This window comes from Podarcis tiliguerta (genome assembly GCF_965153285.1).
Source record: "Podarcis tiliguerta genome assembly, chromosome: 10".
NCBI lineage: Eukaryota > Metazoa > Chordata > Lepidosauria > Squamata > Lacertidae > Podarcis > Podarcis tiliguerta.
Genome location: NC_139543.1, coordinates 70,619,532 through 70,640,863, shown reverse-complemented (window position 1 = coordinate 70,640,863; position 21,332 = coordinate 70,619,532). Strand labels below are relative to the sequence as shown.

General features: G+C 48.0%; 1 protein-coding gene across 2 annotated transcripts in view; it reads right to left on the bottom strand.

Moving 5' to 3' along the window:
• Window positions 1-5,587: 5,587 nt before the first annotated feature.
• Window positions 5,588-21,332, bottom strand: part of LOC310659216 (oxidized low-density lipoprotein receptor 1-like) — an 18,078-nt gene continuing 2,333 nt past the window's right edge. The window contains exons 2-7 of one of the 2 annotated variants that reach the window (XM_083402457.1): window positions 19,606-19,739; window positions 14,200-14,286; window positions 11,696-11,794; window positions 10,223-10,377; window positions 8,918-9,060; window positions 5,588-5,890 (exon numbers count right to left, since the gene is read on the bottom strand). In XM_083402457.1, coding sequence (XP_083258583.1) covers window positions 5,770-5,890; window positions 8,918-9,060; window positions 10,223-10,377; window positions 11,696-11,794; window positions 14,200-14,286; window positions 19,606-19,705 — 705 coding nt within the window. In that variant the 5' untranslated portion in view covers window positions 19,706-19,739 and the 3' untranslated portion in view covers window positions 5,588-5,769. Of the gene's footprint in view, window positions 5,891-8,917; window positions 9,061-10,222; window positions 10,378-11,695; window positions 11,795-14,199; window positions 14,287-19,605; window positions 19,884-21,332 lie in introns of those variants that run through there. The other variant, XM_083402456.1, reaches the window with a different exon arrangement.

Sequence of the window (21,332 nt, the reverse complement as noted above, 5' to 3'; positions counted from 1 at the left end):
CGAGAAACGAGGTTCTCTTGGCATTCTGACGAGAAGCTACCTTGTTCACACCTCCAGTGTGGTGTAGTGGTTAAGAGCGGTAGACTCGTAATCTGGTGAACCTGGTTCGCGTCTCCGCTCCTCCACATGCAGCTGCTGGGTGACCTTGGGCCAGTCACACTTCTCTGAAGTCTCTCAGCCTCACTCACCTCACAGAGTGTTTGTTGTGGGGGAGGAAGGGAAAGGAGAATGTTAGCCGCTTTGAGACTCCTTCAGGTAGTGATAAAGTGGGATATCAAATCCAAACTCTTCTTCCAGTCAATGCACAGACCGAAGCACAATCGTGCTTCAAATTTTGGTCTTCTCCGAATTTCGCAGCGCAATTCACCAGCCGTTCTAGGCATTCCTGTTTGGATAGGCCTACTACGCAAGGTGCTTGGAAGTTTTGTAAACAAAAATCTGCCCTTTTTTCCCTTATGGGGTATCCAAGAGCCCATTTAGAGTCCTTACGTAGGTTCCCTATTGGTAGGAGAAAATAACAGAGGCCAACCAGAAAATATTGAGAAGCAAAGCAGCTAGTAAGCCTGATCTTTATTGATCTGTTGCAACAGGGTCCTCACTCACCACGCACAGGAGGGAGGAGGAACCCAGAACAAAAGTATGTCTGCCCTTATATAGATATTTTAAATTCCCTCCCTGGAGTCCAAGACCGCCCCCAGAAACATCATACATACATCACAGAAAGGGCAATCTACAGCAGAAATCTGAGTGCTTTGTTTACCTCCTGTCTGCCAGGTTACCTGTTTAATGGTCACTTGATTGGATTGCCTGGGGAGCCTGGCCAGTCTTTTGTAATGATAAATACTTAGTTCCAGGTCACAGGCTCATACCCTATTCATATCTTAGTTTTTCCTGATGTTTAGTCGGAATCTCCTTTCTTGTAGCTTGAAGCCATGGGTTCGAGTCCTCCCCTCCAGAGCAGGAGAAAACAAGCTTCTCCCTCTTCCATGTGATAGCCCTTGAGATATTGGAGGCAGGCCCGTCTTGCCCATAGAGGCTAGAGGCGCTGGGGCACCAAGTTCTGGAGGGTGCCAGGCGAGAGTCCAGGGAACACTGAATGAGTGCGTCGAGTGAGTGACACCGCGGCACAAAGCGGCTAACTGAGCCACGTCCAGCCTCCACCTCTTCCCCGACCAGAGGAGCCACCCCCCAGCCGCTGCCCGCCTCCTCCAGCCCTAAAAAAAGGTTGACAACTCTGGGAAAGGGGGGGCGCCAGAGGGATCTTTGCACCGTGGTGCTGGATATGCTTAAGACAGGCCCAGTTGGAGTATCTCCCCTCAGTCTCCTCTTTTCCAGGCTAAACATACCTAGCTCCTTCAACCGTTCCTCATAGGGCTTAGTTTCCGGACACTTGGTCATCTTGGTCGCCCTCCGGTGCACATGTCAATACTCTCCTTAAGTTGTGGCGCCCTGAACTGGACACAGGTGTGGCAGTTTGAAAGTAGCTGGACACAGAGGCGGGACGGAGCAAATTGCTGAGCAATTTTGTTATGGCGACACGGGTGGCGCTGTGGGTTAAACCACAGAGCCTAGTACTTGCCGATCAGAAGGTTGGCGGTTCAAATCCCTGCGATGGGGTGAGTTCCCGTTGCTCGGTCCCTGCTCCTGCCAACCTAGCAGTTCGAAAGCATGCCAAAGTGCAAGTAGATAAATAGGTACCGCTCCAGCGGGAAGGTAAACGGTGTTTCCGTGCGCTGCTCTGGTTCGCCAGAAGCGGCTTGGTCATGCTGGCCACATGACCCGGAAGCTGTCTGCGGACAAAGGCCGGCTCCCTCAGCCTATAGAGCGAGATGAGCGCGCAACCCCAGAGTCGGTCACGACTGGACCTAATGGTCAGGGGTCCCTTTACCTTTACAGAACATAACCAAAGTAGGATTGCAATCTGCATTGATGAACGTTGCCTCTTTTTTTCAGTTTCTGGAATGAAGCAAGCCTGATCCCTGGGCCAGTACTGGAAGAATGTGTTGAAGTTCTCAACGAATGCAATACTCCAGGCCTCTGCTGGGAAGATGCAGACTGCACTGATCAAAGAAGCCCAGTTTGTGTGATGTTCCCAGACTCAATATATTTGCCTTAAGCTCTACACAAGAGGGGAAAAATGGACAGAGGACCATTTCATCCCAAGAAACCAAAGGATAACCCAGTCAGCCAGCAGAAGCAGAGAGACAGGGAAAGAATCCACTCCGCTCTCTGGCTCTCATACCTTATCAATAATGTTGCCTCCCTAAATTGGGAGACCTTATTTTGAACCCCTCAAAGATGCAGATGATGAAGACCCAAAATAAAACCATTTGCCTCCTCACGTTCTCCTTTCCCAGTTTTCCATCTTTGGGGGAGTTTCCTCACGAGCACCACGGATAATAATATTTTAAAAAAATATTTATCTGGAAATGTCATGTAGCAGGAAAGGAGGAGAAATGCTCTTCAAAGTTCCCCACCAAACCTCTTCGTTGAAATAAATAAAGGAGTGCCTCTCCACCATGGCGTAGCACGTGTTCCTAATCTGGACAAGATACCCTTTTAAGATCCATCGAAAGGCAAGAGAGACAGTGTGGTGTAGTGGTGAGAGGATTGGGCTAGGACCTGGGAAAGACCAGCGTTCGGAGCCCCACTGGGTGACCTTGAGGGGCCAGTCCCTGGCTCTCAGCCTAACCCATGAGTCAGCAAACTAAGGCCCGGGGGCCGGATCTGGCCCAAATGCCTTCTGGATCTGGCTCGCGGACAGTCCGGGAATCGCCGCATGGATCTGATTCTGATTGTTCGAGATGCATCATTCTCCACACACACACACAGCGGCAGCGCCTCCTCCCTCCCTCCTCCTGGCTTCTCCCCGCCCTGCCTAGAGGAGGAAGGGGGCTGGGCTTTGTGGGTTCCAGCCCCTCTCCAGAGCCCTTTCGTGCACTGCTCATCATCCCTCCACCACCACCGCCACCGCCAGCCCCTGCTACTCGTAAGACAGGAGCCATGGTTGGCTGAGCGCCCCTCTCGAACAGCCGCCATTTAAAGCAGCCCCTATCCGGATGTGCTGAACCCGGGGGTAACCCGAGTAACGCGGTCCAGGTCCAGTCCCAAATCCAAGGGTTCCGCGAGGAGTCAGTCTGACAGGGCCAAGGCAGGACACGAGGCAGGAAACCAGGCAAGGTCAGGCACAGAATCAGGCAGGTTCTGGCAAGCAGAAACATTGCTCGCGCAACCTGGGGCGGAGTCCACCAGCCTTTTATCTCTGTCGGAGTAACGGCCGGTCCTGATCCCCCAGTGACTCACCTCCCTGTCTCTCCCGAAGGCGAGCACTCCTCCTGCGATTACTCAGGTCTCTCCTTCTCTCAGACCTCAGTCTCTGCAGCTCGGGAGACGTTGGTGGGTTACTAGACCCAGAGACTGCCTCAGCCTCTCCTGACCCAACTGGTAGTGGAGCAGCTGTGAGTGATAGCCCAGCTGGAGGCAACGAGGTCATCCCCGCATCTGGAGCCAGGGCAGGCTCAGGCCCCTGACTCGGCTCAGCTGGTGCTTGTTGCAGGGGAACCTCTGCAGACTGGGACTCTTCCGGCTCAGGCCCCAGACTGGGTTCAGATGCTGCCTGAGGCAAAGGATCCGATGCAGACTGAGACTCCTCTGGTTCCGAGTCCAAGCCTGAGTCCCAGGCCATCACGGACGCCGCTCATCGTCCCTCATTCATCCCCCCCCCAAAAATATAGTCCACCCCCCACAAGGTCTGAGGGACAGTGGACCATTCCCCCTGCTGAAAAATTTTGCAGACCCCTGGCCTAACCTATCTCAAGATCATGGACTGGTTGGATGCAGAGGAACAGCGGGGGGGGGGCAGCTGGGGAGCCCCCAAGGGAAGGAGGCTCAGATCCCAGGAAGGGGTGGTGGGACAACAATGAGGGGTCAGAAGGAGAGGACTGGGAGGAGAAGGAGGTGTCGTAAGCAGAAGAGGCAACAGGGCTTAGTGAGCTGGGAGAGTCGGTGGCAGAGAGGAGTCCAGAATCAGAGGTGGAAGCTGAAGCAGGAGAGGAAGGGGTCCAAGAGGCAGGCAGGAATCAGTCTGGTGAAGAGTCATGGCTATCCCCTCCTGCTGCTGAGACAAGCTCTCCTCTCCCTGGTCTCCCAGAACCAGGAGTGGCATGAAACTGGGGGAGCAAAGACAGACTTGCACAGTCTCTGATTGCTCGGGGGGGGGGAATCCTGGAGAGGAGGAGACAGCTGTGGGGAGGCCCAGACGCTGTAGTCTCAGCAACTGCTGCATGGGGGGGCAAGACCTGAGCTGCCGCGCCCATTGGGCCTGACACTCCTGTGCTGATCCTGTTTTCCTAATAAAGAGTTAACTGCAACCCATTTGGTGTGATTTACTGCTGGTTCATTGTTGATTAAACGAGGGTCCTTGAAGGAAAAGGTGGGGTAGAAATGCAATTAGCAAACAAATTAACCAGGTCCTTTGCTGTTAAGCAACAAAGACCAATCACCCTTCCAGGACCACTGTGTCTAATTTTGTGAAAATTCAGAGAAGTGTAGATTTTGAAGGCTGGCTACGTTTTGGTTCTCATGTTGTCCTGAAAAGTTCACATGAGTTGAGTTCACCTCTAAATGTAAACTTAATCCATTTGCCCCCATTCTTGCTCCTCCAGATCACCCGATTTTTTAATATTTTTATTTAATTCTTGATATTCCCCTTCGCTGCCCCAAAACTTAAGTGGAGGTTAGAAAATGTCCAGACTTCACTGAGCATTTTTTCAGCTTAATCAGGGCAGTTATATGACAATGAGTATTCATTCTGCCTTCATCCTGATTTGCTTGCAGGATGTTCACATGTATTCATTCGTTCACCCCACATTTCATCTGTGGCTATTTTAAGTGGAATCATTGTGCTATGGCAGGCATGTCCAACAGGTTAATCGCAATGTACTGGTCGATTGTGGGGTTTCCCTGGTCGATCCTGGTTGATCTATGGACCCCCTGCTATGGACCAGCTCCACCAGGGATTTAACCTCCTTCCGCCGGGCCTGTATGACAGAGCTATTCCAGCTGGCCTTTAATTTGAATTCATCCTGATCTTTTATTCCCCTTCCTCCCCCCCCCCTCCACTTTTATGAAGATTCCCCACTCTGGGATCCCACAGCTAATTCTCCCCTGGTCTCCTTGCTGGCCCAAATAGGACTAATTTAGTCAGCTAGCCCTGGTGATCATCTAATGTTTATTGGATGGATTTCCCCCCTAAATTGATTTTTGAATTCTGAATTTATTGTTATTCACGGTTTTTACTATATTTTATGCTGTTTCTTGTTGCATCAATTAAGTGTTTTAAATTTGTTGTTAGCCGCCCTGAGCCTGGTTTTCTGAATAAATAAAAAATTATTATTATTATTATTATTATTATTATTGAAGAATGAAGTTGCTACATCACTAAGTAATGGACGTAGGTTTGCAACAGGAGCAGAAAACCTGATTTTTAAAAAAAGAAATTGTATTAAATTTAAATAATTTGGACCGATTTGTAAACGTGGTAAAACAATAAAAAATAATTGGGGGGGGGATCAATAGTCTCAAGACATTCTGAGAAATGAAAATTTATTTACTGTAACGTTCTGGGGACTTCTGAAGGGAAAGGGCCGCAACATTGCTGTGAGATGGGGGAGAGGAGGGGGTCCTGATCCGTGGGATGCTGGGATCACAAGCACATACCCACACCGGCTTCTGCGCCTCCTTCTCCTCTTCCAGCCCCTCCACAGCTGCTCAACTCCAGCCAAACCGGAGCGCCGTCTGACACAGGACGTAAGCCAATTCCTCACACTCCTGGGAGAAAAGGGATCCGTTTTGGAGGTAGGCGCAGCCTTTGGGAGGCAGCTTTCCATGCCTGCAACACAGAAAGGGAGAAGATGTTGGTTTGTATTTATCTTAAGGTCAATGGTGCTACTCAGAGGTGCATGTTTGCAGTTTGACCTACTTAGCTGCACACCTGTGGTCCCTCTCTCTCTTTTTTAAAAAAACAATTAATTGGTTTTTCCAAGTATACATCCTCTAACAACATTTCTCTAACAATTTTCCATACTCCACCCCACCTCCCCGGACTTCCCTGATATTCCCATTTTGTTTTATTTCCATATTACTCACCCTATGTGTTGTTTCCCAAAATTTTCCCAATACATATAATCTTACTTTTTGTTATATTCAATTGTGTTCGTTTATTCAAACCCTGCCAGTGAGTCCAATTCTTCACGTTGCTTCTTCATATACAGTGGTGCTCCGCAAGACGAATGCCTTGCAAGACGGAAAACCCGCTAGACGAAAGGGTTTTCCGTTTTGGAGGTGCTTCGCAGGACGAATTTGCTATGGGCTTGCTTCGCAAGACGAAAATGTCTTGCGAGTTGCTGCGATTTTTTTTTGCTCCCCACCCCCTTTTTCTAAGGCACTAAGCTGCTAATAGCCTTTTAGCAGCTAATCCGCTAATCCCTTAAGCCTTTAATAGCCACTAATAGCCGCTAAACCACTAATAGCGCTAATCTGCTAATCCGCTAATGGGGTTGCTTCGCAAGACGAAAAAACCGCTAGACGAAGAGACTCACGGAACGGATTCTTTTCGTCTTGCGAGGCACCACTGTATCTTGTAAATGGTTCCCATTCTCTTTTAAAGTCTTTGTTATCCTTTTCATGTAATTTATCTGTTATTTTTTGCCAGTTCTGCATATTCCGTAAGTTATGCACTTATGCACACCTGCAGTCTCTTGACTGTTTGACTAATTAAACGGGGAGTTTACTTTCTGCACCGGATGCAGAAAGGGAAGTGATAGGATAACTGATTATTTGAAAACTGTATTTAAGTTGATTACAGTGGTACCTCTGGTTAAGTACTTAATTCGTTCTGGAGGTCCGTTCTTAACCTGAAACTGTTCTTAACCTGAAGCACCACTTTAGCTAATGGGGCCTCCTGCTGCTGCCATGCCGCGGAGCACGATTTCTGTTCTCATCCTGAAGCAAAGTTCTTAACCCAAGGTAATATTTCTGGGTCAGCAGAGTCTGTAACCTGAAGCGTATGTAACCCAAGGTACCACTGTAAATGTTTTGTATGATGCTGGTGAGGAGGAGTGATGGCTTGCAGTTTTTGACGGTTAGGTTTTTGAAAATAAAACTAAGCAAAGATATTGTGGGCAGCCTTTTATTTCTACGCAGGGCCATCTTTACCACTGGGCGTAGTGGAGCAGCGAGCCAGGGTGCCAAGCAGTGGAGGACGCTAGGCGGAGAGTCCGGGGAGAGTCTGGGGAGGGGAGAGCGGGGAGGTAAGCGAGGCTGAGTGGGGGCTTGGTGCCTGCGCACCTCCAGTGCCCGTCGGAGGCGGGAAGGCTTTGGGTCCAGAACTCTCTCCGCTGGCTCTGCAACACACCACCTCCTCGGCTGCGAGGTGTGTGCTTGCATCCCAAGCTCTGTGCATACAGTATTTTCCGCTCAATAAGACATACTTTTCCCCTCCTAAAAAGTAAGGGGAAATGTGTGTGCGTCTTATGGAGCGAATGCAGGCGGGAGGCTCTGATCAGCGCTCCCTTTAAAGAGCCGCGTGGAGCGTGTGTGTGGCTCTTGGGGGCTTTTCCCCAAAGAGCCGCACCCACACTCCACATGCTCTTTAAAGGGAGTGTGGCTCTTGAGGAGGCCTTAGCTGTGCGCAGCCTCTCCTGGACTAGGGAGGCTGCGCGCGGCCAAGCAAGAAGCCAGGACAGCCAGCGGGATCGCTGCGCTGTGATCCCACTGGCTGTCCTGGCTTCTTGCTTAGCTGCACGCAGCCTCCCTAGTCCGGGAGAGGCTGCGCGCGGCTATCCCATAAGTCAGGGCAGCCAGCGGGATCGCAGCGATGCCGCTGGCTGTCCTGGCTTCTGGGAATCAGAATATTTTTTTTCTTGCTTTCATCTTCCAAAAACTAGGTGCGTCTTATGGTCTGGTGCGTCTTATAGAGCGAACAATATGATAATAGGTGTGACTCTATCATTGCTCCCCCTGTCCACTCTACCTTGAAAGATCCCCGCGCTCGAGGCTACACACTGCAACTGCTGCCTCCTCCAGCACCCCTCCCTCCTTCCCCTGCTTCTCCACCGCCTTTCACGGAGCCTGCCTCCTCCCATTGCCCCTCCATGGTTTATTGAATATTTACAAGTACGGTGGTACCTTGGTTTTCGAATGGCATATTTGCTGAACAAATCGGCTCCCGAATGCCGCAAGTAAGTGTTCCGGTTTGTGAATGATTTTTGGAAGCTGAACATCCGACGCGGCTTCCACTTGAGTGCAAGAAGTTCCTGCAGCCAATCGGAAGTCGCGCCTTGGTTTTTGTACGGTTTCGGGAGGCAAACGGACTCCCGGAACGGATTCTGTCCGAGAACCAAAGTACCTCTGTAAACTGTAAACAGATAAGAACACGGACAGGATTATTGTAATAACCTCCAGTTTTAGAAGAGTATATATTTAAAGTAGATGAATAAATGAGGAAATTAAGTTAATTTGGAATATGCAGAAAATATATATTTTTTAAAAAAATTAAGAAACTGCAGAAAGAAAGGGAAGGAAGTTGAGATTTGAAATGTTAAAACGTGCTTTTTAACATGTTAAAGGTGCCCTTTACCTAATGAGGCCTCCCGCCGCCAGTGCCCTTCCACCGTTCGGCTTCTGTTCGCAAACCGGGAAACTACTTCCGGTTTTGCTGAGTTTGCATACCCAATAGTTAGTAAACAGGGCTGTTCTTAAACCAAGGTACCACTGTACTGAAATGTATATAATTGAAAATAATAATAATAATAATAATAATAATAATGATGATGATGATGATGAAATATAGCTTAATAATGATTACCCAATCTTGTGACAAATGAATTAGGGAGTATGGGGTGCTAGAGTCACTTACATTTTGGGGTTATAGAGAGAGCCATCTGCCCATTTCCATTGCTTCGTGACGATGTCGTACGTCAGGCCCATCCAGAATTTGTAGTATTTACTCTTGCCGTGGCGCTGGCGGAAATGTTTCTTTGATTCAAACCTCAGGAAGTTCTGCAAGGCAAAGCCACAAGCACCCTGCCTTCAGGAGGCGAGATACACCACTGCCCTTCAACCTAATGTTCAAAAGCCCGAGTATGTGAGCTGTCAGTTCAAGACTCTGGCAAGAGAAATCTGCCTCTCTTCCCTAGCAACCAGCTCAGCAAAAAACGGGAGGAGAGGAGCAAAGGGATGGCAGAAAGCAATAAGGCAGAGGTCGGCAAGGCCAGATCACTCCCACAGAGATCCTCTTGACCTCCCATTTCCTTGACCTCTGAAGGGAGGGTGTTCCACAGGGCGGGTGCCACCACCGAGAAGGCCCTCTGCCTGGTTCCTTGTAACCTCACTTCACGCAATGAGGGAACCACCAGAAGGCCCTCGGCGCTGGACCTCAGTGTCTGCGCAGAACGATGGGGGTGGAGACGCTCCTTCAGGTATATTGGACCAAGTACTGGACCGAGGCCGTTTAGGGCCTCAAGTCTTGAGATTGGTATTTTTACTTCTAACAGTACCTATTGGGTTTTGGTTTTTTTTTTTAATCACTGATTATTCTCTAAGGACACAGTCCAGCCATCAAATGGGTTGATTTAAAGGTATAGCACCGTATTTTTCGCTCTATAAGACGCACCCAACCATAAGACGCACCTAGTTTTAGAGGAGAACAAGAAAAAAAATATTCTCTCCCTCTCTGCACAGCGCCTCTCCAGCAAAGCGGGAGGAGAAATGGAAGGGGCTCCGTTTCTCCTCCCGCTTCCCTGAAGGGGTGCTGCGCAGCTTTCCCTCTCTGCGCAGCACCTCTCCAGTGAAGCGAAGTCAGAACAGCAAGAGGGATCGCTGCGCAGCGAAAGCATTCCTCCCGTTGCCCAGAATAGGCTTAGCGCGGCTATCGCTGAAGCCAGGAGAGCAAGAGAGATCGGTGCTCACCGATCCCTCTTGCTGTTCTGGCTTCAGCGATAGCTGTGCAGCCTGCATTCGCTCCATAAGACGCACACACATTTCCCCTTACTTTTTAGGAAGGGAAAAGTGTGTCTTATAGAGCGAAAAATACAGTATATGGTGGGGGCACAGCTGAACTACTGCTAGGTGATATGGGGGTGAGGCATGGGGAGGGGGGGGGCTGAAGCTATCGAGCCTTGCCCATCTCTATCCCCGCAGCAAAACGGACAAGCCTCAGTACCATCTGTTCTGTGTCGTTGTGGATGACGGCCAGGGAGGAGAACTCATCTCTGCAGAAGCCCATGCTGGAACGCCAGCCCATCTTCCTTTCTCGGAAAAGGTAGCAGGAATCTTTGTGCTGCAGCCACTGCATCTTGCACACACTGCAGTTGATAGCTAAAGGGGGGGGGTGTGCATGAAAAGCTTGACAGTTGTACAGAAGTATCATTTATCCCCCTTCCCTACCCCTGAATGTGCCGAAATGGTGATAGGCAGTGCCAGATTTACGTATCAGCTAAACAAGCTATAGCTTGTTTAATGGGGGGGGAAACTGGGTATACATTTCCAAAATATAAGATAAAAATAAAATCTACATACAGTTAGAGCTTAGTAATTATTTTACTATTAATATACAGCCATACCACGAGTTACAGACGCTTCATGTTGAGCTTTTTCGGGTTACAGACACGCCAAAACCTGGAACGAGTTACTTCCAGGCTTCAGCGGCCGCGCATGTGCAGAATCACTAAATTGCTCTTTGTGCATGCGCAGAAGTGCCAAATTGCAACCAGCGCATGCGCAGATGCGCCGCTGCAGGTTGCGAACATGCATCCCGCATGGATCACGTTCGCAACCTGAGTGTCCACTGTACTTCTTCTTACTTGTATTTCACTATTAATATGTTGTTGTGGTTTAGTCGTTTAGTCGTATCCGACTCTTCATGACCCCCTGGACCAGAGCACGCCAGTTACTCCTGTCTTCCACTGCCTCCCGCAGTTTGGTCAGACTCATGTTTGTAGCTTCGAGAACACTGTCCCACCATCTCGTCCTCTGTCGTCCCCTTCTCCTTGTGCCCCCCATCTTTCCCAACATCAGGGTCTTTTCCAGGGAATCTTCTCTTCTCATGAGGTGGCCAAAGTATTGGAGCCTCAGCTTCACGATCTGTCCGCTTCACGATCTTCTTAATTGTATTTCAATTCAACCATTACTTTGATAAAATACATTTTGTCATGTGCATATGGCTTGAGATACCTATGAGGTCCGTCGATGACCATATAGCATTTATTCAACACAAAGAACAGCGACAATTTGTTGTTGACAAAGGACAGCTGGACATATAAAGGGCCCCATTACCTTCAGGAGCTGAGGGCCTCATCAAACCAAAATCCGGCCCTGGAGATGTTTGTTGCAATAGCTGGAGATGCCAGGAGCTGCAAGGAGATCAGAAGATCTCCACGGTTCTTTATTGGTTTGCGTTTCCTTTTACTGCAAATTACAACGATTCTGTCCAGAGTGTTCTATATATTATACACTATCTGTAAATGGATAAATCACTAGCTCCGGCACCAATAATTACCTTCTTACTAAAAACTTTTCCCATTTGCAATCCTTGGCCGTTGTTTCTCCTGTGATACATTTTTTTTTTTTTAATGAACGAATGAATAAACTGGTTTAAGAGAAGGGGGGGGGGGGAGAAAACAATGCCCACATCTACCTTTGCCAATCTGTAGCTGCCTCAGAATTTCAGTCAGGATGATGATCTGCAGTTCCATCACGTCCCTGTGACTCTCTGCCTGTTTCGACAGCTCGTCCACTTCAAACGAGAACCAAAGACAAGACAGGTTGAGTGGACTGAAGACCCAAATTCATCCGTGCCATTCTCACAAAGCCCCTGAGAAGCACGGGCTGCCTCTGTGAAGAACATAGCTGTCAACATTTCCCCCTTTTTAAGGGAAATTCCCTTATTCTGAATAGGATTCCTCACAAGAAAATGGAATACATGACAGCTATGGTGAAGAAGCATCCCTGGTTTTGAAGCCATTGGTTCATTTGGTGACTGAAATATACTCGGAGTCAAGTATGGATTTCATGCTCTTTATTCAGCTCATAGTGGTGAGGGGGAATGGAAGTTCCCCCAGAATGTCTGCTTTATATACATTATTTACACAATAAGCCCCACGTGATTGGCTAATTCCGGGATTCACCTATAGGCCAATCTGGTTGCATATTCACTTTCACCTGGAGCTGGATTGGGTGGCTCCTGTGGACCAATCAGACTGCTGCATCCTGGACCCTATTGTTCTAGGACCAATCAGACTGCTGCATTCTGGATCCTATTGTTCTAGGACCAATCAGACTGCTGCATTCTGGACCCTATTGCTCTAGGACCAATCAGACAGCTGCATTCTGAATCCTATTGTTCTAGGACCAATCAAACAGCTGCATTCTGAATCCTATTGTTCTAGGACCAATCAGACTGCTGCATTCTGGATCCTATTGTTCTAGGACCAATCAGACTGCTGCATTCTGGACCCTATTGCTCTAGGACCAATCAGACAGCTGCATTCTGAATCCTATTGTTCTAGGACCAATCAGACTGCTGCATTCTGAATCCTATTGTTCTAGGACCAATCAGACTGCTGCCTTTTGGATCCTATTCAACTCAGTACATAACAATGACCTAACCCTGCCCCGATGACCAAGAAGGATCCCACGGTTTATAACAGGGGTCGGCAAACTACGGCCCCTGGGCTGGATCAGGCTCGCCAGGGTTCTAAACCCGGCCCGCCGGCGCCCGGCAATTGCCCTGGTGCTGCAGACAGAGTGAGTAGCGGGGCACGCAATCGTTTCGGCTCAGGCAGCTCCACATGGCGATGCAGCCTTGCTGCGGAGTCAGGAATTACTTGGGGCAGAGAGGGCCTTTCCCGGGAGGGGCTGTGGGCAGACGGGCACAGGAGAAGCCCAAGTCCCTTTCCGTTGCAGGAAACATCACAGGTGGCACCTCCCTGGCACCGTTCTAGCTGTTGCCATCTCTATTTCTCCTCCGAAAAGGGAAGGAGCAGGAGACAGGGAGGCGAGTGCGGCTTCTCGGGTTGGGATCCCTCAGCTGGGAAGGGAAGCTATGTGCTGCCTTTTGGAGCAGCCCCAATCCCATTCCTACTTGTGTGAAAGCAATAGGGGGCAAGGAGCTCTCAGTTAGGCAGCATGAAGCCTCCCTTCCCATCGAAGCAGCCCCGATCCCATTCCTACTTGCGTGCATTCCTACTTGGTGCATTTTAAAAAAAAGAAAATTAATTTAATTTAACTCCCTTGTGGGGGGCCGGACTATATTTTTTGGGGGGAAATAATGAACGAATTCCCCACAAATAACCCAGAGATGCATTTTAAATAAAAGGACACATTCTACTCGTGTAAAAACACGCTGATTCCCGGACCGTCTGTGTGCTGGACTGAGAAGGCGATTGGGCTGGATCTGGCCCCCAGGCCTTAGTTTCCCTACCCATGCCTTAAGCCAGGGGTCAGCAAACTTTTTCAGCAGGGGGCCGGTCCACTGTCCCTCAGACCTTGTGGGGGGTCAGACTATATTTTGGGGGGGGGAAAGAATGAACAAATTCCTATGCCCCACAAATAACCCAGAGATGCATTTGAAATAAAAGCACATTCTACTCACGTAAAAACATGCTGATTCCCAGACCATCTGTGGGCCATATTGAGAAGGCGATTGGGCCGCATCCAGCCCCCGGGCCTTAGTTTGCCTATCCATGCCTTAAAGTAAAGGTAAAGGGACCCCTGACCATTAGGTTCAGTCGCGGACGACTCTGGGGTTGCGGCGGCGCTCATCTCGCTTTACTGGCCGAGGGAGCCGGAGTACAGCTTCTGGGTCATGTGCCCAGCAGGACTAAGCCGCTTCTGATGAACCACAGCAGCCACAGAAACGCCATTTACCTTCCCGCTGGAGCGGTATCTATTTATCTACTTGCACTTTGACGTGCTTTCGAACTGCTAGGGTGGCAGGAGCAGGGACCGAGCAACGGGAGCTCACCCCGTCGCGGGGATTCGAACCGCTGACCTTCTGATCAGCAAGTCCTAGGCTCTGTGGTTTAACCCACAGCACCACCCGCATCCCCTACCCATGCCTTAAGCCAACGCAAAAATGAGGTTCGTGTTTTTCTTTAAGGTGAAGGGACTCGGTCAGCCCCTTCCCTCTCACTCGCTTACCTTGGAAGCACATGAGTGCCACCAGCGTGGCCAGAATGGCAGAGGTGAGCAGGACGCCAAAGGTGGCTGAGCGCCAGTAGCTGGTGTCTTGGAAATGGGAAGGAAAGAGACAGGTGTGAGAGGAGGAAATCCCAGGTTGCCAGGGAGATTGGTCTCTTGAGAATGAAGGTACACAGGCATCTTAAGCCGCCGAGATATGGCGAGGGAGGGAGATACGGCCAAATGCATGGGCTGCATGCAGGACTCCAGTTCGATCCTGGCAGCTGGCAGCATACGATGTGAAATGCTCCCCTCTGCTGCGAGTCTGAGTTGGCAACACTGGGCTAGATGGAAGAGCTCCGAAGTTTCTGGGTTCGGCCCATCCTAAACCTACAGAGAGCTAGAAATGGCGCATGGTTTTGGTTTCCCGATGGCCATATGTTGTTACTCACGAGGTGCCCCCTCTGCTTACGGATCTGAGCAGGAAGAGAGCCCTGATGGATCAGCCCACGTCTCAGTCGAATGCAAAGTCATGTTTCCAAATGGGACAGTTCCACCCGCCCAGTTTGCACGCACACAAAACCCAGTATCTCGCAATGGTATACTGGGCACGGAAGGCTCCAACGCGCTCCAATAGGCCGTGATAAACGTCTCCCTGCTACATACGCTCCAACATTTCTCTAGAGGAAAATAGGGGCATCCTATTCTACATCAGGAAGCTTCTCCCGCGAAAATAAATAAAAAATTATTATTATATTATTTTAAAAAAGAGAGTCCTCTTTACCCTGAAAATAAAATACCTGCACCGATCGAAAGCCCTTCCTACAATTTCGAAGGAAAAGGTCACATTAAATTCTTTATTGAACAGGCAACCAATTCTGAGGAGTGTAGATTCCTTTCTTGTCAAGCCTTTACAGGTCAACTCAAATGTAAGTCCCACAGTATTCGATGGAGCTTACTCCCGTGTAGCTGGGTAAAGAATGTGCAGCCTTACACTGAAATCCTAAGGATGTTTTCCAGATTGGCAAAAATGTACAAAAACTGTTGTAATGTATGTTGGAGATGCAAGAACAAGGCAGGAACCTTTCTACATATGTGGTGGGAGTGCAAAGAGATAGTGGGATTCTGGGGAAATATCTGTAATGAACTGAAAAAGATGTTTAGATTTTAATTTGGGGGGGGGGGGACCAGAATCCTTTCTCCTAGGTATCATGTCAGAGGAAATAAAAAGAACGTTCAGACCAATATTTATGTATGCAGCTATGGCGGCAAGGTTATTGATTGCCAAAAAATGGGAAAAGCAGCAGCGTCCCAGCTAAAACAAACTGGTTATCTAAAATGATGGCATACTTCCATATTGCCGAACTAACAGGGAGGATAAGAGGAGATAATGGGTACAAAAAGTGAATGAGGAGTGGGCTATCTTTAAGGAGTACATCAACATTTATGTGGGAAAAGTAGAATTTCTGACAGATACTGCGTGAATCCAGAAAATGATTAGAGTGAAAGGAGAGTAAAGTTAAGATACAAGAAGAGGTTAAAGAAATAATGAAATGCGTTTAAGCTAGTTGGAAAAATAAAGTTGCGTAACAAGAACGGCTGGAAGTCAAGTCACGTGGTGGGTGTCCATATGGGGTAGGTATATTGATATAGGTAGGTATTATATAGAGTAATGTAGGTATGTTTTATGTTATGAAAGTTAGGTAGTGTGTTGTGTACGTGTACTGTGTAAATGTATATGTGTTTTATATGTTAATAAAAAGAAAGGAAAAAAATGAAATCCTAAGGATTTTTACTCTGACCTGAGTTCTACTCCCTTTGAGGATTTACTCTCTCCTGATCATTCTCACAGTTTCTATTATTATTATTATTATTATTATTATTATTATTATTATTATTTTCTGCCTTTTTCCCTGACACCTCACAGCTAAAATTTTATTTCATTCCATTTATCCGCAGAAGGCGTTGCACACGATCCCTTCTCTCACCCATTTGCCTCCTTTACAACAACCCTGTGAGGGAGGTGAGGCGGAGAGGTTGCAACTGGCTCAAGGCGGCCGGCATCAATGCGCCTACGACATCTGCATGTCTGCCGAGATCAAATGGTTGGAGGATGGATGGCGGCTAACAGATTGAGGCTGAATCCTGACAAGACAGAAGTACTGTTTTTGGGGGACAGGGGGCTGGCAGGTGTGGAGGACTCCCTGGTCCTGAATGGGATACCTCTGCCCTTGAAGGACCAGGTGCGCAGCCTGGGAGTCATTTTGGACTTACAGCTGTCCATGGAGGCACAGGTCAGTTCTGTGTCCAGGGCAGCTGTCTACCAGCTCCACATGGTACGCAGGATAAGACCCTCCCTGCCCACACTCTTGCCAGAGTGGTGCATGCTCTAGTTATCTCCCGCTTGGACTACTGCAATGCACTCTATGTGGGGCTACTTTTGAAGGTGACCCGGAAACTGCAATTAATCCAGAATGCGGCAGCTAGACTGGTGACTGGGAGCGGGCGCCGAGACCACATAACACCAGACTTGAAGAGACCTTCATTGGCTCCCAGTACGTTTCCGAGCACCATTCAAAGTGTTGGGGCTGACCTTAAAAGCCCTAAACAGCCTCAGTCCAGTATATCTGAAGGAGTGTCTCCACGCACATCATTCAGCCCAGACACCGAGGTCCAGCTCCGAGGGCCTTCTGGCAGTTCCCTCATTGCGAGAAGTGAGGTTACAGGGAACCAGGCAGAGGGCCTTCTCGGTAGTGGCACCTGCCCTATGGAACACCCTCCAGATGTGAAGGAAATAAGCAGCTTTCCTATCTTTAAAAGACATCTGAAGGCAGCCCTGTTCAGGGAAGTTTTTAATATTTAACGCTGTACTGTTTTTAACACTTGATTGGGAGCCGCCCAGAGTGGCTGGGGAAACTCAGCCAGATGGGTGGGGTATAAATAATAAATTATTATTATTATTATTATTATTATTATTATTATTATTGCGGGAGAAGCTTCCTGGCACGGAACAGGGCGCCCCCGTTTTCGCCGGAGAAACGTGGGAAAGGTATGCACCCTTTCCAAAAGTCAGACTTTTCTGCCGAGGTGCCAAAAAATGAAGCTCATCTATCAGCCTGCATGGCGAAAGATTAGCCACAAGGCGGCCTTTTTCCGCCAGGACGGAGAGCTCTGCGCCATAAGAGCATGGGGAGATTGCCTAAAAAAGATGTTAGATTGTTTTTGTATGCCACAACTGCAGCAAGAATTTTACTTGCCCAAAATTGGAAATCTCAGGAAATACCAACAGTGGAAGACTGGCAGATGAAGATGTTGGACTTTTTGGAGCTGGCTGACCTTACTGGATGAATCAGAAAGAGGAGGAACATCAAGAAGAATGGAAGAAATTTAAGGAGTATTTAGTAAAACGTAATAATATAACATAAGTGGAAATACTTGCAAGTACAGTGTTGCCCCGCAAGACGAATGCCTCGCAAGACGGAAAACCCGCTAGACGAAAGGGTTTTCCGTTTTTCAATGCGCTTCGCAGGACGAATTTCTCTATGGGTTTGCTTCGCAAGACGAAAATGTCTTGCGATTCTTGCGATTTTTTTCCGCTCCCCAACCCCTTTTTCTAAGGCACTAAACTGCTAATAGCCTTTTAGCAGCTAATCCGCTAATCCCTTAAGCCGTTAATAGCCGCTAAACCGCTAATAGCGCTAATTCGCTAATCCCCTAATAGGGTTGCTTCGCAAGACGAAAAAACCGCTAGACGAAGAGACTCGCGGAACGGATTCTTTTCGTCTTGCGAGGCACCACTGTACTAAATTTGGCTTAGGATTAAATTATGTTGAATTGTATAAAATGATGGATTGAGAATATTACGAAAAGAAAGGAAGATAGTTAATAGAACAAGTGAATTTTATTAGAAAGTGGATATTGGAAAATTGCTAAAATGAGACTGAATGAAAATCATTTAGGAAGGATTTGAGGAAGTCACCCATTAATGGAATGCAATTTGGATTTTTAACTGTAAGAAGCTGTGCATGTATGTTTGTTTTTCTTTTTATATTTGGAAATCTGGAAAATTAATTTTAAAAATTTGAAAGAAAAAGGAGAGCATGGGAGAGCCAGGGCTACATCTAACCTGGCACCCTGTTCTCACAGGGGCCAACCAGATGCGCATTACGGGCAGGATCCGAGCGCAAGAGCCACACTCTCCCACCTCCTCTTGTTTCCAGCAAGTGGGATTCAGAAGCATGGCTGCCTCTGACTGCGGAAGGCAGAGCACGGCCGTCTTCTTCTTCTTCTCAATTTTTTTTTTTTATTATTTTTCACAAAATTTTAAACACACGTACAAACAGACAAACAAACATAAATCATAACCTTATTAAGACTAATCTTATTAACTAATCTTATTAAGTGACTTCCTCGTATCCCCCCGGTTGAATTTCAGTGTATATCATTTTAACGGTTTCCCAGTATTCTTATAAAATTAACTTAATCACTTAATATCTTTCTTTCTTTCCAATTCAGCATAAAACATATTAACTCATCACATTAAGCATTTAAATCCTAAGCCTATCTGTTCTTTGCAAGCTTTTCCAATTAGTTGAACTTAACATATTTGACTAAAATAGTCTTCTTCCTGGTAATCCTCCTCCTTCTGATCACGGACTCTCCCGGCCAGGTCGGCTAGCTCCGAAAAACCCATCATCTTCATGCGCACGGCCGTCTTCTAAAGCCATGCTGTGGCAGGGAGTTCCGCAGGCCCGCCGCGTGCTCCTTCCTTCCTTCCTGAGGTCTTAGATATATGGTACTGTTCATAACCGCACGTACATAGATCAGCACAGGAAGACCGACCTGAAGCCATTTTGATTCCTAAACTGAGCAAATGTTTTCTCTGCAAGGTCAAACTGGAAAAGCCTCCCCATTGTCATTTCATTCACAAATCCTGTCTTAAGGGTATGTCTTGTATGAACAGGGCGAGCGTGTGACCTGGCCCAGGAACTAAGTATTTATCATTACAAAAGACTGGCCAGGCTCCCCAGGAAATCCAATCAAGTGACCATTAAACAGGTAACCTGTCAGACGAGATAAACAACGCACTCAGATTTCTGCTGTAGACCACCTTTTCTGTAATGTAGGTATGATGTATCTGGGGGTGGTCTTGATCTACAGGGTGGCAATTTCAAAAGTCTTTATAAGCCCTTGCACACCATTTTTCTGGGTCCTCCTCCTCTCCTGCGGGTGAGGGGAGCACCCTGTTGCAACAGATCAATAAAGATCAGGCTTACTAGCTGCTTTGCTTCTCAATATTCTCTGGTTGGCCTCTGTTATTCTCTCCTACCAATAGGGAACCTACGTAAGGACTCTATATGGGCTCTTGGGTACCCCATAAGGGGAAAAGGGGAGATTTTTGTTTACAACAGGCTCGGCCGCCCTCACCCTCTTCATCCTCCAGGCGTTTCCTGCTGGCAATGGTGACCCGTGACCTGTCGGGAGTGTTAGAGCGGAAAGAGCGCGCCGAGCGGGCGACGTTGAGCATGGGTCTTCCTGGGAGCGCCTTCCGGCGACCGCACCTGCCCAAAAAAGGCCCCAAATAAACCTCCCGAGGGACAAGGAGGGTCTTTTTTGGCCCACGCGCCCACCAAAAAAGGGTTCAGGCACCCTGCGAGGCTGAACCGCGGCCTAAAGGTGCCCGCCTTTCGCACTCGGCACCGGGGAAAAGGGAGCAAGCTGCCACTCCGCCAGGAAGACCGGATTCTTCTGTGGGGCTTCAGGGCACAGCCACAAGGGGGGGGGCAGCCTCAGGCTGGGGAAAGGGAGGCAGGATGGGAGTTGTAGTTCCCAGGCGAATCCCAGGCGAATCCCTCAGGGCATTGAATCTGGTGGGGTGGCGGACTCCATTTCCCACAATGCACCCCTCCGGCCCCACAGAAGGCATAAATAAATAAATTCACAGGGCCTCAAATCTCCTCAGGGCCTCAAATCTGGTGGTGGGGGGACGGATGAGGGACTACATTTCCCACAATGCACCTCTGCGGCCCCACAGAAGGCAAAAAAACAAACACACACAACCCAAAAAAAACCAAATAAACCTCAGCAACACTGCGTTAAAGTTTAAAACGAAAGTAATAATAATAATAATAATAATAATAATTTATTTATACCCTGTCCATCTGGCTGGGTTTCTCCAGCCACTCTGGGCAGCTTCCAACCAAATATTAAAAACACGATAAATACATCAAACATTAAAAACTTCCCTAAATGAGAGAGAGCGCTGAAATAGATTCAATTAAATAAATAAATAAGGAATGGTGAATAAACAAACAGATGATAAACAGTTAAATAAAAACGGCGATCGATCAATAAATAAATGACGATTGCAAACAAATAAACCACAAATGATGACGAGCGAATAAATGCATAACGACCGATAAAGCAATAAAAGGAAGGGTGAATAGACAAAATCAGTGGTTTCATTCATGGGGTTTGGCGCTTGCTCTTATCTTGCGACGCAAAAACAGGCTTGCAAAACCCACGAAAGCAAAGAAGAAAAAGTCCTTTACAAATATGCATCAAATGAATGAATGCAAAGCAGAAGAAATGCAGTTATTTCAAGCATCCTGTCCGGCTTCTTAAAGGCCAGCGACAATAGTGAAAGGCCAAAGGCCGGGTTGCTGGAGAGAGTGTTTCTGGGTTATTTTATTTTATTTTATATGTCCCTGCCAAAAGAAAGGGTGGGGGGTGGGGAGAAGAAAAGGGCAACATGAGGAAAAACTCCATTTAATGCCACAAAATGCCATTTGGCGCCTTCCAGAAACAGCAGCCATTTTGTGCCCCTTCATGGCCTCCCGGAAGCCATTTTGTGAGGCCACGTCAGCCATGTTTCGACTGGCGCTTGCATCAAATTCTCAAATTTAAAAATGTCCCCGCTTTCCCGCCAAAGGGACTTTCTCATCTTATTGTGGGGTCTGTCCCTGAGAGAGGTGAAAAACTTATCTAAAGGCTCCTAAAAGATTTTTGGAAGTGGGACCTTTAAGGGTCATCCATCCCAACCCCAGGCTATGCAGAAACCTTTTGCAACATGGCTCTCCGGGACGTCCCAAAACCTTGTCCTCCCCGGCTTTATTTATTTTATTTTTTCAGTTCCTACATCGATTCATTACAAT